The sequence below is a fragment of the Hemicordylus capensis genome, chromosome 1 (genome assembly GCF_027244095.1).
Source record: "Hemicordylus capensis ecotype Gifberg chromosome 1, rHemCap1.1.pri, whole genome shotgun sequence".
Taxonomy (NCBI): Eukaryota; Metazoa; Chordata; class Lepidosauria; order Squamata; family Cordylidae; genus Hemicordylus; species Hemicordylus capensis.
Genome location: NC_069657.1, coordinates 332587425 through 332604040, shown reverse-complemented (window position 1 = coordinate 332604040; position 16616 = coordinate 332587425). Strand labels below are relative to the sequence as shown.

General features: G+C 42.1%; 2 protein-coding genes across 5 annotated transcripts in view; one reads left to right on the top strand and one right to left on the bottom strand.

The window, feature by feature from the left end:
• CDC40 (cell division cycle 40) overlaps nucleotides 1-5721 on the bottom strand; it is a 105161-nt gene extending 99440 nt beyond the window's left edge. The window contains exon 1 of the mRNA XM_053300753.1: nucleotides 5465-5721. Within this exon, the coding sequence (XP_053156728.1) occupies nucleotides 5465-5662 (198 nt within the window). The 5' untranslated portion in view covers nucleotides 5663-5721. The remainder of the gene's footprint in view (nucleotides 1-5464) is intronic.
• Nucleotides 5722-7302: 1581 nt separating this feature from the next.
• The window catches only part of WASF1 (WASP family member 1), an 88557-nt gene continuing 79243 nt past the window's right edge, over nucleotides 7303-16616 (top strand). For 2 of the 4 annotated variants that reach the window (XM_053301221.1, XM_053301143.1), the window contains exon 1: nucleotides 7303-7852. The gene's annotated coding sequence lies outside the window, so the exon portion shown is untranslated. Of the gene's footprint in view, nucleotides 7853-7934; nucleotides 8089-16616 lie in introns of those variants that run through there. The other 2 variants (XM_053300969.1, XM_053301059.1) reach the window with 2 other exon arrangements.

Here is a 16616-nt window from a genome sequence, read left to right as displayed (position 1 = left end):
GTAAAATACAAAAAGGAACTAGACAAGGCTGTCCACTTTCCCATTACTTTTTATATTAGTACTGGAAGTGCTTTGTAGAAATATTAGAGAAGATGATCAAATACAAGGCCTGAAAGTTGGGAAACAAGAGTATAAACTTAGAGCCTTTGCAGATGATGTGGTGTTTTCCCTAGAAAATCCATTAGAGAAGATCGGAAGACTTCTGCAAAAAATACAACAATTTGGCCAATTGGCCAGGTTTTATATAAATAAGACTAAAACCAAGGTGTTGACAAAAAATATGGACCAGAAATCTAATGATAGATTTTTTGAAATAAGTGAACTGAAAGTCGAGAAGAAAATTAAATATTTGGGCATATGGTTGACAAACAAAAACTCTTTGTTGTTTTCAAATAATTATATCAAAATATGGAATACAGTAAAAACTGACTTGCAAAGATGGACTAGAATGAACTTATCTTTAATGGGAAGAATTTCAGTTGTGAAGATGAATGTTTTACCTAAAATGCTGTTTCTTTTTCAGACTATTCATATAACCTTAACTTGTTTCAAGCAATGGCAAGGAAAAGACCAAGAATTAAATTTAAAGATTTAACAGATGCTAAAGAAAGAGGTGGTCTTACCCTGCCAGATTTAAGGTTGTATTTTGATGCTGTTTGTTTGACGTGGTTAAAAGAATGGATAACATTAAGAAATCCCAGAATACTTGATTTGGAAGGATTCGATAGAAGGTTTGGATGGCATTCATATCTGTGGTATGATAAAAGTAAAGTGCATAAAGATTTTCTTAATCATTATGTAAGAAGGAGTCTAATGAGAGCGGGTAAAATATAAAAAATGGTTGGAATCTAAAACTCCATTATGGCTGTCCCCGATTGAAGCTTTAGCACGTAAAGAGGTAAATATGCAACCTGAATGGGGTACCTACAAGGATTTGTTATGTTTCCAAGAACAGGGCTGTAAATTAAAAAACCTAACTGAAGTACAAAATTTGGTTAGTAACTGGTTTCAGTACCATCAGATAAATAAAATCTACAAGAAGGATCTTAAAGTTAGATTTGAGGATCAAATGTCGAGATTTGAGAAGGAGCTGTGTGAAAATGATGAAAAATTAGTTTCTAAGATGTATAAGCTGTTGCTTTTGGAGGAGACAAGAGATGAAGTGGTTAAAATGACTATGATAAAATGGGCTCAAGCTGTGGGTTATAATATAGATATGGCAGCTTGGGAAAAATTATGGAAAATGGATTTAAAGTTCACTGCATGTTATACTTTAAAAGAAAATTATTATAAGATGATGTACAGGTGGTATTTGACACCCCAAAAATTAGCATTAATGTATAAAAATGTTCCAAACAAATGCTGGAAATGTGGACATTGTGAAGGAACTTTTTTCATATGTGGTGGTCTTGCAGGAAGGCAAAGACCTTTGGGGATATGATATATAATGAGCTGAAGAAAATTTTTTAAATGACATTTCCTAAGAGGCCAGAATCCTTCCTGCTGGGAATAATGCAAGGAGAGTTTTCCAGAAGAAACTTAACATTTTTTATGTATGCAACCACGGCGGCCAGAATAGTATATGCCCAGAAACGGAAGGACAATGAAATGCCCTCAAAAGAAGATTGGTTGATAAAAAATTTGGAATATGCTGAGATGGCAAAACTTACAGTATTGATAAGGGATGGAAACTTGGAATGTTTTAAAGAAGATTGGAAACCATTCTTACTATACTTAAAGAACTATTTTTCTAATATCGATTTTTCAGCAGGGTTTGAAATTTAGTAATAATAGCAGGTTGGGTAGAGTAAAATCGAGTTTGCAATGTGTAGGATATATGTTTTGAATTACTATAGCAATGGTTGACTTGTATAGTTAATGAATCATGCTGATTGGTGAGCGGGAAGTCAATATTTACTCAATTAGATGTAATGGGATTGTTAAGATATTGTAAAAACCAATAAAATTTTAAAAAGCAAGATTCACTGGGTACACCATGGAACAAATTTCTGAGAAAACATGGATAGGATGGTGCTATAAGGCAGTTTCCAGCTCCTGTGTTCCTGCAGGATACCTGGGGGCCAGTAAAATAGTCCCTGCGGGCCGAATTCAATCCCCAGGCCTTACGTTGTGCAGGCCTGATGTAGACCCATTTCAAATGGGCTTTTAGGAAGGCTATGTGGTGGAGACTGTCTAATCTCCAATTAGGAATTGGCAGAGGGAATTGGCAGAGGAAACATGACTCTGTTGATCCTTTTGGTTCACTAGGTGGCTTTCGATACTACTGACCACAGTATCCTTCTGGAGCATCTGAAGGGGTTGGGGTGGGAGGCACTGCTTTGCAGTGTTTCCACTCCTACCTCTTGGGCAGATTCTAGATGGCATCCCGTGGAGACTGCTCTTCAGAATCTTAACTTTCACATGGTTTTCCCAAGGGCTCCATATGGTCTCCAATGCATTTTAATATATATAAGAAATCACTGGGAAAGATCATCAGGAGATTGGGTTCAGGGTATTATCAGCATGCTGATGACAAATCCATATTTCCATGTCAAGATCATCAGGAGAAGGCATAACTTCCCTAAATGCCTGCTTGGAGACAGTGATGGGCTGGATGAGGGATAACAGAGACTAAATCCAGATAAGATGAAGGTACTTATTGTGTGGGATCAGAACTCGGGAGATGATTTTGACCTACCGATTCTGGATAGGGCCACACTTTTCCAGAGGAAATCGGCACACAGTCTGGGGGTGCTTCTGGAGCCAAACCTTTCCCTGGTGTCCCAGGTTGAGGCAGTGGCTAGAGGTGGCTAGCCACTAGAGGTAGAGGTAGAGTGGCTAGAGGTACTTTCTATCAGCCAGCAATATGCCAGCGAGTCCGTTTCTGGAGATAAATGACCTGAGAACAATGGTACATATTCTGGTAACCTTGCAGACTTGACTACTGCAATGCACTCTACGTGAGGCTGCCTTTGTAAGTAGTCCGGAAGGTAGTCCGTGAGGTAGTCTGTGAGGCTGCCTTTGTAAGTAGTCCAGAAACTGCAGTAGGTACAGAATGCAGCAGCCAGGTTGGTCACTGGGTCATCTCGGAGAGACCATATTTCTCCTATACTTAAAGAGCTATTTGGCTACCAATACGTTTCTGGGCAAAATACAATGTGCTGGTTATAACCTATAAAGCCCTACACAGCTTAGGCCCTGGGTATTTAAGATAATGTGTTCTCTATGAGCACCAAATTTGTATACTTGTATATGCCTATTGAGATTATCTGGAGAGGTTCGTCTGCAGTTGCCACCGGCTTGTCTGGTGGCTAAACAGGGACGGGCCTTCTCTGTTGCTACCCTGAGACTCTGGAATGTATCTCTGCCGAAATAAGAGCCTCCCCATCTCCAACAACATTTTAAGATTCCTTGAAGACTTATTTTTTCACCCAAGCTTTTTAACTAGATTGTGGTTTTAAATTATTTTGAGGTTTTTATTTTTACTGTTTTATGTTGCTGTAAACCACCCAGAGACAGAAGTTTGGATAAGTATACAAATTTGGGGATGTTGCCCAAATAGGCTCTGGCCTATTCCTAGGAGATCAAATCATTAGTTATTCCCCTGCTGAATATTTATTTAGGATCTCCAACTGGGATCATCGCAGGGCTCTTTCAGCGGCTAGACTTAACGCCCTTCATACGGCGTTATTGGAGGGACGCTTTGTGAAGGTGCCTTATGATCAAAGATTATGCCCCTGCCAGAACGGTGAAGTGGAGACTACGGAACATCTGATGCTGAAATGTAGATTTTATACTGAATTAAGGGGAAAGCTTCTCTCCCCTCTATTAAACCGCCCAGAGACTCCCCTCTATTAAACCGCCCAGAGACATAAGTTTTGGGCGGTACAGAAATGTTTTAATAAAATAAATATAAATAAATATTAATTCATTACAATTCTAATTGCCCTTCTGATGGGGACAAGGTCCCTTTTCTGCTTACTGCTAAGTCAGAGTACATTTACAGGAGGGTAGCAAAAAAATTTTTCATAGCAAGCAAGATTCGGTTTAGAGTGATTGAGGCACGAGATGTCGGGCTGTGCATTTCGGATTAACCGGTTTCATTTGAATGAAATTAGTCACGTATACGATATTTGAAGGTATTAATGTTTTATGTATTTTATTGTTGTTTCTTTTTCTTGTATTTATGCTGGCCTTGGGCCGAAATAAACATACAAACAAATAAATATAAATATTGACATTCTCTCATGCACCCCATGATAATTTCAGCCATCATTATAATGCTGGAACAAGAAAGCAATTCTGAATATAACAAAGAGAGAGAACTGCTACCTTTCCACTCCTCAAAACCCTCGAATTATACATGAACAAACACCAAATAAGATGTCCCATCAATCAAAATCAGCAGCCCATGATCAACTGAACATAACTTGCACTTACTTTATCAAACTTTTAGTTCAGAATGTTTTTAAGTTTTATGAATAGTTATTTTAAGTTGTTTTATATGATATAATCATTTAATTGTTGCTTGTATTTTTTGCCTATAAGCTGCCCAGAGATTTGTACATGGGGCAGTATATGTAAATGTGAAAAAACAAAACAAAGCAAGTCTCTTAAAAAGAAAAGAAGTTGAATCAAACCAGCAATTGGAGTCTGGTGAAGCCAGCATACCATGAGAACCAACCGTGTACCTTAAAGTCATGAAGAGCAACCTGGGACCCAACAGAGAGTAAAGTTAAGTAAAATGTTCTTTTCAAGACACCTATAGCTCATGACCTGGACCACAGGTGCCAGGACCCCCTATTTCAATAGTAGGTTGTGACAGACTTATAAAGTGGGAGGGGAAAACCATCCCAAGTGCTCAAGCTAATCTCCTTGATCTGACACATACCAGATGCTATGGGCAGTAGGGCATAAAAAGTGCCATAACTATCTTTTTAAGATCGTACTCCAGGGATAGCATGATGCTTCTAAGGAATGTCTGGCTATTCCCCTTCATTCTACAAAGACAACAAAAAGTACGTTTCAGGCCTGGTGACATCCCTGACTAGAGTGACCATCTTGCTTTTTTCCTTGCAGGTGCCCTATGCCTTTAAAACAGAACAAACAGACTTTCAAAAAGTAAGTTTGTCTCATAACCTTCAGAGTGAGGAAAGTTTCTCTAGCTGCCTCTCTACCTGTTGTGGACGGTTGTAAAAGGTACAGGAGCCCTGCCAGAAAGCAGGCGCCCACCCACGTGCTCTGGAAAGCTACTCCCACCAATGCTTCTCCCCGCCCCAAGCAGAACCAGGCGGAGCGTCTTAACACACACACACCCCTCACTACCGGACTAGAGAACGGAGAGCGCCGCCGTCGCCACCGGCAGCCTTTTTTGCGTGGCCAGCGCAAGCCAAGAACGGAGCCCCTCTCGGACCAGAGGCGCTCTTTCCCCCAAGGAGTTCGGCGGGGACCCCGCAGCTCTTACCTTCACAGCCACCGTCGGGGCTGAGTCCACCACGGGCAGCAACGCCGGTTTGGCAGAAGGAGGAGACACAAGGTGCAGCACGGCGTCCCCGCCGGCAACCTGCGCAGAGCGCTTGGGCCTACCCTCAGCGTCCGAGCCCGAGTCAGAGTCAGAATCGGAGCCGCCATACGAAGCCAGCGCAGCGATGGCAGCCGACATCTTAGCAAAGCGGAAGGAGAGGACTGCTGGGAAGCCGAGAGGCAGCGAGGGGAGGGGCTAGAGCCGCCACTCACATCCTGGCAGCGGCTGACACCACCCGCCTCCCACCGGCTAATAACATGTATTTTATGTACGGTGAATAATTTTCAACAGTAAAAATGCTTTATTGATACAATAAAAATGTTTTATTTTTAAAGCGCTTAATGACATGCCGTAATGCATCCCCACACAGATTTTAAGATTAAACATTGTAGGACTTTCAACAAGCATACAAATCCCAGCATGCATTGCAAGACCTCGGGTCAATTCTAGTGTAAAGCTGTAATCTTATTAACGCCTGTTGGGAGTGAGCTCCCTGGAACTGAGTGGGACTTACTTCCGAGTAAACACCACTAGGATTGCACTGTCAGTTTCAACTGTCCCACTCAGAAATACACAAGCATCTCACTCCCAATTTCCCACGGTCCCAACACAAACATCAGCACCTCCCCCCACAACGAGCCTATAATTACTAAAGTGGCTTAAGTCGCTAGATACATGCGTACCATAATACTATCAGAAATTTATGATCAGGACTGCAAGAATGATCGTGAAACCTGGGTGAGCACGCCCGGTCCTCTCCGGTTTGCAAAGCAAAACAAACTCCCAAGTTTTGTTGTATTAATTAAATCAAACTGGAATTCATGATTAATAAATATTTGTTTCTGAAAATTACAGAGAAAACTTATCTTCTAATATCAACTGGAGACAATGCGTATCTTCCGACACAGTGGATTGCGGCTAGCATTCGGGACGGACAAAAACGAATGACACCGAATGACCACTGGAATACATTTGGGTCATTCTCTTCGCCATTTCGAAGGAACGAGTGCAATACAATGGTTATTTGCCGACACCTATTCTCGTTTGCATTCCGTTGATTTCACAAAATTTAGAGCTAAGAGCAAATTTTAAACTGAATTCAATGGAACTAACTCCTAGGTACGGTAAGTGTGCAGCCATAAAACTCAATCACGTTCACTCTGAAGTAAGTTCCATTAATTTTAATAGGATGTCTACGTAACAGTATGTAGGATCACCTGCAGCTTTACTAGCATGACTTTCATCTAGTTGAACAAGACTGACTTCCGAATAAGCATGCATAGGACTCCTATGATAGGAGTAACAAACTCCGTGTAGCTCAACCCTGTTTGTTTATTTGGAAGCAAGACCTTGTGCTGGGTGGGTTTGCTGCTCCCAGATAAGTGTATTTTCCAGTTGACATTGTTCCAGAGCAAGCGATATTCGGAACTGCAGCTTCTTTGGCTCCTCAATTCCTTTCTTTTCGACGCAAGTACCTCTTAAAAGAAACCTGCAAAAAGACACAGTGCATGGATTAACCCACGCAAAAGCTCTCTGCCAAATAGCCAGGGCAGGGCTGATACAGAATTAAGTTGGTATCTGAGAGTACAGTACAGCAGGCATCGCTCTCCCCATCGCGCGCTCTGGAACATCCTGCAGCCCCACCTCCGCTCCTTCTGATTGGCCGTGAGAAGCCGGTTTGAGTAAACGCCGCAATAATTCTGGTGCCACCTCCACCACCGCCTGCCCCTATTTCACCCTCTCCCACCCAGAGAACAAAACTAGCCTGTACCACCCGACATGAGGGAAGGGGGGAGGAGGGAGATGGAATGGCGGCGGTCGCGGTGTCTCCCGACTCCTTCTAGAGTGTAGCAAGAGCACTGTAGGGGCCGCCGGTCAGGTGGTTGCGTAAACAACACACCTCCCTTTCCCCTTTACCATCCTCACCACCCCCCACATCCAGGAGAGAGTGTTGGAGCCGGAGAAGCCCCGCCTTCGACACATACACACACACGCGCGCAAGCCTCTCTATGTATCTATTGTGAAGCTTTGTGCGGGGGAAGGTCCGCGTTTTCTTCGCTCCCCCACTCCACCTCCAACCACTCCCCCCCCCGCGCCGAATTCTCACAAGCTCTTGCCCGCGAGGGGGGCGCTTGTTGAAAGGGAGCTTTCGAACTTCAAGTCCAAACGGACCAGGTTGGCACGAGCCCACCAGACACAGCGGAGGAGGACGGAGGAGGGGCTGAACGGCGGCGGGTGTATGAAGATGTGAAAGGGAAGACGGTGCTGGATATTGCTACCACCGCCGCAGAGAAGGAGGAAGGAAGCAAATAAAGGAGAGTGAGAGGGGTGAGTGGTATCCTGCGGCCCCGCATTCACTGCATTGCCCTCCCCCCCGCTTTCTTCTTCCCGCCGCCGTCGCTCCGGCGTGTGCTCCCCCTCACCATCTTTCACGCCCCCCCCCTCGCGCGGCAAAACGGAGCGAGAAATCTCTCTGCACTGGGAGGATGAGAAGGAGCGGGGGAAACCTCCCACCTATCCTGCTTGCCTTTCCTGTAGGCGGCTAAAAGGAGAAGGAAGAGTGGGTCAGTAGCTTGTTGTCTCATTCATCTCTTTCCCCCGGCCTCAGGTTGGGGCATGTAGGCGCTTCCGGTTGGCTTTAATGGTTTGTGGGTTTTCCCCATTTTCTTTCTCTCCCCCCCCCCCAGTAAGATCGTGGACTCCTGATCTCTGAAACAGAAGGCGAAGCTGTGGCCAAGAGATTACTTTTGAAATGTCTCTCCATTAAAGAGGCTGTCAACGAGTTGGTCGCTCGCCATTCCTCTATTTGAGCCCACCCCCCATGTATTCTGCAGGTCTGTGTCGCCCCAAAATAAAGGACAGCCTTTTAGAAATCTGGCAAGTGAGCTCTCTCCTCTGTCCAAATTTCAACTCGGATCCCATATTCAAAATGACTTAATATGAACTTGTTATCTCCTCTTTGCACCCCCCCCCCCACACCTTGTACTTGCAGCCATAGTGGCTGAGGAATGAGAGAAGCGTGGGTGTCCCACCCCTCCTCACTTTTTCAACGCTTCAATGAAAGAGTGAAGTGGAAAATTTAATCTGCATTAGTAATTGCAAATACAGATCCACGATGGTACTTATTCGAGACTAATTGGCACAAAGTAAAAGCCTGTGTGATCTTGTGTAAGTGGTTTTAATGATGAGATGGAGGGGAGTAAGAAGTATTTTGTGGAGATGGTTGTTCATGCTGGCCAGTGAATTGCTGTGAAGTGAAGTGCAAACCTTACTTATATTTTACATCTTAGTTTAAAGAATGTACGTTAAAGTACTGTGAAATCTAAGGATGGAGTGTACGTTATTGGCACTATAGAAATAGAATGGTCTAAAAGATGATGTAGTATAGATGGAGTGGAATGTTGAGATGTTTCTGTTCTGGACATGTAGCAGTAAGGAGGGGCACTGCTGGCCAGCCATCTTCCTCTGTGTATAAATGTATCTGTAAGGGATAGAGGAGCCATGGGATTTCATAAACCCATGTGAAAGGATCCTGTTCTTCTATATGCCTTAAAATAATATAGCTTGAGAGGCTAATACTTAACTCTTTTCAGCTATTCTGGAGACCTTACTTCTTGGTAGCAGTGAAAACATACAGACACACTCTCCCTCCCAAAATGTGTAATAGCTACTGTACAAAAAGGCATCCTCATGATGTGTCTATTTACTTGTGGTTTGAGTAAGAAAAATTGTAATCATCTGAAATTTTGTCTCTCAACTCTTATTTTAAATGGATATATGCCTGATCACTTCCTCACAGATTTTACTTGTGACTGCAATAATTATATACAGTGATAATCTTTAATAACTTCTTTCAAATGCCAGTAGCTCTTCTAACCTGTACTTTGCAGCGTTTCCCCTAATTTTGATGTTGGGTCTGAAAGTAAACATGGCACAGACATTAAGTATTGAAATTTGACATTTTAAATTTTAAAAACATTTTTCATTCCTCTTGGAGAGCAGCTCCTTATTAAAACTTTGGAAAGCCAGTACTTTATAAGGTGCTTAAGTATAGTACATTTTTAATTCTAAAGCATTTATTTGAAGACAGCCTTCTGGTATTTATGTATTTTCAGGATCTTTATTTTGTCTTGCAATATCTGTGTATGTGATGCTTTTATTTTAAATATATTAGAATGTGATCTGTCAATATTAGATCTGGCATGATGTTTGAATCGCATTGTGTTATAAAGCACATTTCCATTTTGACTAAAAGTTGATGTCTTTAAGTTGTATGGCTTGTTGAAGGATTAAAATATCTTTCAAAGCCCATTGAAGATATGATTAATTGATACTACACTTGGAGCATTATACTGCAGATGTTCCAAGTAAATGGAAAAATAAAGCTAAATCTAGATATTCCACAATAAGAATAATTTTGATCTTTTTGACTTCCTAATAGCAAAAAAAATGTATCATATACACCAAAAATATTTTCTACTGTAGGGTAATAGTTCTCCTATAAACACTACAGTCCACATGCAGGACTGTTGTCCTGCTTACTACTCAAAACATCATGCTCTGGTTGCTTGGGAAAGATTGGTCATATAACCATTCATAAAACTAAAGCTCTGCTTTTCATGAACATTGAGATCAGTAAACTGAACTATATTCCAGTGCAGTGCTCTGTTGCATTTGCTGTAAAAGCTTTCAAATCTATAATATATGTTGCTGGTTTTACCATCAGTGAGTGCAAAATGTGTCTTTTCAGTGATTTTATGAGCAACTTAGCAGGAGTTCTGCAAGGTGGTGTGTGTGTGTGTGTGTATGTGTGTAAATTTCTGAAATGGAGAGAGGTTAATTTAAGATTTGGAAATGGGAATGTAGAAAAGGAATACAATTCTGACTAATTTAAAATGCTACTCTTGTTACTCTTAAGGTATACAGTGTTATGGGCCACATTATGTTTGGAATGTTATAAATGGTAGCCATCCTCCAGAATATCACTTTACAATTTTAAAACTTTCAGGGGTTATGAGTGGTGGCAGTTTATCGTAAAGAATAGATAATATGGTATATAAGTTAGATTTGAATACTTGCTAGCATGTATTGGTATACATTCCCAAGCGTTCTTCTTTAATTTAGTGTCATATGCCTAATGCAGTGCTCAACAAAATCCAAGTACTGACTTACCATGGTGCCTGGAAATTTAAGGATAAAAAACCATGTGATGGATGGATTTCACCATGAAGAGGAGGAAGCAATTTGTTGCTGCCTTACTTGTTCACTCTCCATCCTGGTTGCAACTGTCCATCACTTGCCATGAGCTAGTCAGACGTGACCATGAGGGAGGAGCAAGCAAGGCAGGGAGTCACCCCCCCACCACCACAGAGTGAAAGGCATTGCTGCAGACGAACAGCAGTTTGCCCTCAATGAAAAGGGCATTGCTGGGAGCAAACTACAATTGTGCCCCCACCCCCATATTCTTGGAGCAGACAAGAATATGGCTTCTATTTTCAGACTGGTCCCTAGAACAAAAGAAAATTTGTTGGGGGCCTGCTGCCAGTTCTGATTTGACCACTAGGGCTTACCTAAACAAACAGCAATATTTGGTGATATATGTATGTCCCTGTCATCTTATTTGTCCACTGAGTCGCACAGCTTCCAAAGTCACAAGACGAATGGACAGAAATGGACATCTTATTGTAAGCTGCTTTAGATATATATTGGACTTGGATGAACTTGCTGTTACAACTATTGAAATTAAAAATGGGACAAGATGACAGAATAGAATTCAAATACCTCTCTCCCTGGTGATCTCCTTGCTTTGTGTGTGGCAGGGGGATGTGGGAAATGTCTTATCTTATTACTTTTCCACTCCTTTGATTCATACACATCCCTTTTCATGTCTCCTACTTCTCTAATGCGTATATCCTATTTATCTTTATTTTTTAGTGTAGCTTTCCTTTCTTCATATATTTAAACTGACCAGCCTGTTGACAGTTCAAAATTTCTGACAGGCATACTGAACATGAAGAGGTTCCGTTTGACTGTAGAGAATCTTCAGATGAGAGAAAGCTTTTCCAGTTTCTTTGGCTGCTGTTAGAAGAAAAATGGAAACCATTCTAGGTTGTACTGAAGTATTACAGTTGTCCTCAGTTGATTTATGCAAGATCTATTTTACCTGGGCTAATTGCTGAAGGAGTAAATATCCCTCATGTCATCAGTTCTTCCCATTATTTTCTGGCATTTCTGAACTGAATAATTTTTGCTTAATTTCTGAATTAACTGTGAATTGGTGAGGACTCATCAGGTTGCTGATAATAAAGAATAAATAAACTCAATAAATGTAGTGTTCTTATTAATAAAGCTCTAGATCAGGGGTTCTCAACTTTCAGTCTCCAGATGCTGTTGGACTACAACTCTCCAGCCTCTATCGCCAAAGTCTGTGGATGGGAGTTGTAATCCAACAACATCTGGGGACCCAAGGTTGAGAACCCCTGATCTAGATGGCTACATTTAAAATGCAATCCACAATTAGACTCTGAAACAATCTAATTTATCTGGAGTAAATTGTCTATGGGCTGCAGCTTCGACTATAGCAGTGTTCTTCATTGTAAGGCCCAGCAGCCACATGGCAGCCCTCATCAACTCCTGGATGAACTGATAGTTGGACCTGTGCAAAGTTTTAGCCAAAGCTGAATATTCTGCACAGCCCTCCTGGCACCATGTGGGAGGTGATTGTTCCCACTTTGCAGTGCTGCGCTTTGCCCAGCACTGGATGTGGGCTCCTTTTAAGAGAAACTGAGCCCACCTGAGTCCGTACACCATCTTGGAAAGTGTTCAGTGCTTTCCTTATAGAGCTCCTAAGACAGGACTCTGTCTTTTTAATGGGATCTCCCAGCACTGGAAAAAATGCAGTACTATGCAGAGGTCAGCACAGTAGGGAATGGCTCTTGCATTGACTTTTTTTTGCCAAAGTGTCCTCTGCTTTAAAAATAGTGAAGGTCACTGAACTATAGTGTAAAAATATAATGGGCAACATCCAGACTAAGTTCCATTGATATGAATAAGACTGAAATTCAGTCATGACTGACTTGTCCAATTGATTTAAATGTTTAAATTGATTTTAATGCATGCACACTAGGTACTTCTGGCCGATGAGGGCAACGGGGCAGCAGGGAGGAATGCTGCCACCCCGAGGAGCTTTAAAACAATGACACGCTGGCAGGGGAAATGTGGTGGGAGGGGTGAGTATACCCTCCCCCGCCCTTAAGGGAACACCTGCCGCTGCCTCCAGAACACCAAAATGGCCCCAATAGCTGAAACGTTTCGGAGGCCTCTATAATGGCCTCCGAAACGTTTCGGGCTCAAGCTTATTTAAATGTTTCTTAAAGGTAATGTAAAGTGTGCCGTCGAGTTGATGTTGACTCCTGACGAACACAGAGCCATGTGGTTTTCTTTGGCAGAATACAGGAGGGGTTTACTATTGCCTTCTCCTGTGCAATATAGGTTGATGACTTTCAGCATCTTCCTATATCACTGCTGCCCGATATAGGTACCAGCGGGGATTCAAACTGGCAATCTCATGCTTGCTTGCTAGGCAAGTCAGTTCCCGCTGCGCCATTAGGTGGCCTGCAAATGTTGCTTAATCATGACTAAATAGTTTGCTAATTGGATATGTATTTGTACCCTCAGTGATCCCCAGATCCTTTTCATAAGCCAGAAGAAGAAGGGGAAGTGTGGGAATATCTCTCTGAGATCTGAGTCCTTTCTTGAGAAAGGAGAGGATAATCGCTGGTGGTAGTTGAGAATGGACCTCTTCTCATTATGTAAACTAGACTCGGAATCTGGAATAAGACCTGTAGTGGTGCTAGCTTAAAATATGGAGGATTTATGGAGATTGTGAGGAACTCCAAAAGGTTCTCTCTGAATTGAGTGAACGGGCGAGAAAATGGCAAATGTGGTTTATTCAATGTAAAGTGATACATCTTGGGGCAAAAAACCCCAACCTCACATATACATTGATGGGGTCTGAGCTGTCAGCAACTGACCGAGAGAGAGATCTTGGGGTTGTGGTGGACAGCTCATTTTGGTCACCATATCTTAAGAATGACATTGTAGAACTGGAAAAGGTGCAGAAGAGGGCAACCAAGATGATCAGGAGCCTGGAGCACCTTCCTTATGAGCCAAGGCTAGAGCATCTGGGGCTTTTTAGTTTGGAAAAGAGGCAACTATGAGGAAACATGGTAGAGGTGTGTAAAATTATGCACAGAGTAGAGAGAGTGGACAGAAAGAAATGTTCTCCCTCTTTCACAACACTAGAACCAGGAGTCATCCCATGAAACTGAAGGCCAGGAAATTTAGAACTAATAAAAGGAAGTACTTTTTCACATAGTGTATAATTTTTCTGCCATAGGATGTGTTGATGTCTACTAGCTTGGATGGATGGCTTCAAATGGGGCTTGGACACATTCACAGAGGACTATAAGTGACTATTCATCTGGTGGCTATAGGCCACCTCCAGCCATAGAGGCAAGATTTTATTTTTTATTTTATTTAATTTATTTATTTTTGCATTTATATACCGCCTTTTGTTAAAAAGATAACCCCAAGGCGGTGATGCCTCTAAATACCAGTTGCAGGGAACAACAGCATGCCCTCACCTCTTGCCTGTGGGCTTCCTAGAGGCACCTGGTGGGCCACAGTGTGAAACAGAATGCTGGACTAGATAGGCCTTGGGCCTGATCCAGCAGGGCTGTTCATATCTCATCCCTTCCATAGAAATAAACAGCTATTTGTGAATCCAAGAAGACAGACTTTGCAGGACTGTCAGTAGGATACAACAGTTGAGCTAACTGAAATGATCTCGCATGCATGCATCCATTCATCCGTCTTGCAATCTGAAAGATTACTCCAAGTCACTATCACTTTATAGTGGCTGAATGACTTGTGTGGAATCTGTTGGTGGCTTCAGTCCCATTCTCAGTGGGCAGGTGTTTACCTTTTAATTAACAAACAAAATCCTTATTGACAATCATTGTAGAAAGGTCAAAGATTAAATAGTTCTAAATTATCCTTTCACTTCTACATGTGACCCTTTCCTTGCCATTGGTAAAATATGGTACTGGTTGAAATATAAGTCTTCCTGATAATGCAAAAGCATCCATCTATATGCATAAAACTGTTTTGAGAGTACAAAACCCAGCACATTGCAGAAGCACTACTAGTACTGAAAGAAAGCAATTGAATAACAAAAGTCAAGTTAGGAAAATAGCATACACTTCTTTTCTGATCTTAAAGACATTGGATCTGATTTTGTGCTGCTGGTTTTCTGCCTTCCACTGCAAAAGGAACACTATGTATACTGTCTCCCATTGGCAGTGTTAACTCACATACACTGGCCTATTAAAATGAGATAGCCCAGTTGTTTCAATGGTCCAGTCTACTTGATCAATACTGGATCAAAATTCCAGTTTCTTTATCTTATCTGAAAGCTATTTCTGAATTAACTGGCAATTCTAGCATTATCTTGTGCATATTAATTCCTTTCTACAAGTGAGAAGTTTATTTTAATTATTTACATATTTTAACCCTTCTCTGGATTTTGGGGTAGATTTCCACCCCAACTGCGTAAATGTGGGTAAACAAACAAACCACTGCAGTCCCAGCTATGCTCTTGTTGTCAAATTGTTAACTGCACACTATCCATCATATATCTATAAAATATCCACAGATTTGGCCCCTTACCAGTTATGATGATTATGTTGTTAATTAAAAAATGACAAAGGGTAGAAAACCACCACAAAATGAATGGACTGTTCTATCCCAGCCCCAAATTAAGCCATTTGTTATAGGAGAGAACACCCTGTTTCTCTTTGGAAGCTTCAGTTTTGTTTTCCCTTGAGAGCTCAATTGACCTTGAAAGATGATAGTGTCAGAAAAATAACCTGAGGCACTGCACAGTTCTGTGCTCCCTAGTTAGGGCAGATGAAACCAGCCCCTCCCATTATGTCAGACTTAGTATTTGGAGCAAGTAAATTATTCAGAAACATCTTATCTCAAAGAAGCAGGAATTTTAGCCACCAAAACAAAAGGATCACAACAGCAGCAACCGCAACATCCACACTACACCTTTAGTCTTTTCCTATTTCTCCTAGCGGGATACCCCAGAAAGGGGGAATGGGGTAACGCTTGGTTCCAGGAAGAGAAAGCAAGAAGATGTCGAGATGGGATGTGTGGCACTGAACAGTTTGCAGAACCTCACTCACCTGCCAGTGAAGGTACCGAGATAATGAGTTACATAGAACAAGCAGAAATAGCAAATGATGGTCTACAACTAGTCCATCACTAAGCCCAATGCATATATCATATGTGAGCACACAGGGATAGTGTGTGAAAGAATTGAAGACACCATCAGTCCCTTATACCAGTCACCCAAAAATGGGGAAGCAGCATCAGAAGATGTTGGAGTGGTGCAGGGTCCTGACATGCCACTCGGGCCCACCCTGGAGCAAGATGAGGCCTAACCAGAGTGAGTGGTGCTGGGAAGAAGCCAAGCAATGGCAGGGTCCATCAGATAATGGTGTAGTTACCGGTATGTATGAACAATGGCAGTGAGGTGGGGCTTCTGACCACTGAGAAAGCCCCAAGATATGAGGAACTAGGGTTTGGAAACACCGAAAGGAGAGTAAGCAAGGAGGTTCATTGGGAAGGGACAGGGGTGGAGACAGGAAGTGGGAGGTCTTTGAAGGGATGTGTGGGTGAAATAAAGATTTTTAAGGATGCACAGTTGAGTGATGAACAGTGCTGAGGTGGGGTTTGGGTCCTCCAGTGAGAGGCCAGACCAAGAGGAGTTTGATCTGGCAGAAGGAGGCAGTGAGTGAAGCACTCTATGCCATGCAATCTGAGGAGATGTTTACCTTGAGAAGCGAGCTGGAGGATTGTAAAAAACGACAAGTAGGCATTTAAGTTGTGCACAATGTGTACAGCTATGAAACAACACTTGAGGTCACTTCAGGTGAATCATCTCTCAATATGCACTCCAAAACCTTGTTGAAGCATGTGTATAGGGGCAATTCAGATGAACATCCCTCTCGCACTATTAAAGGAT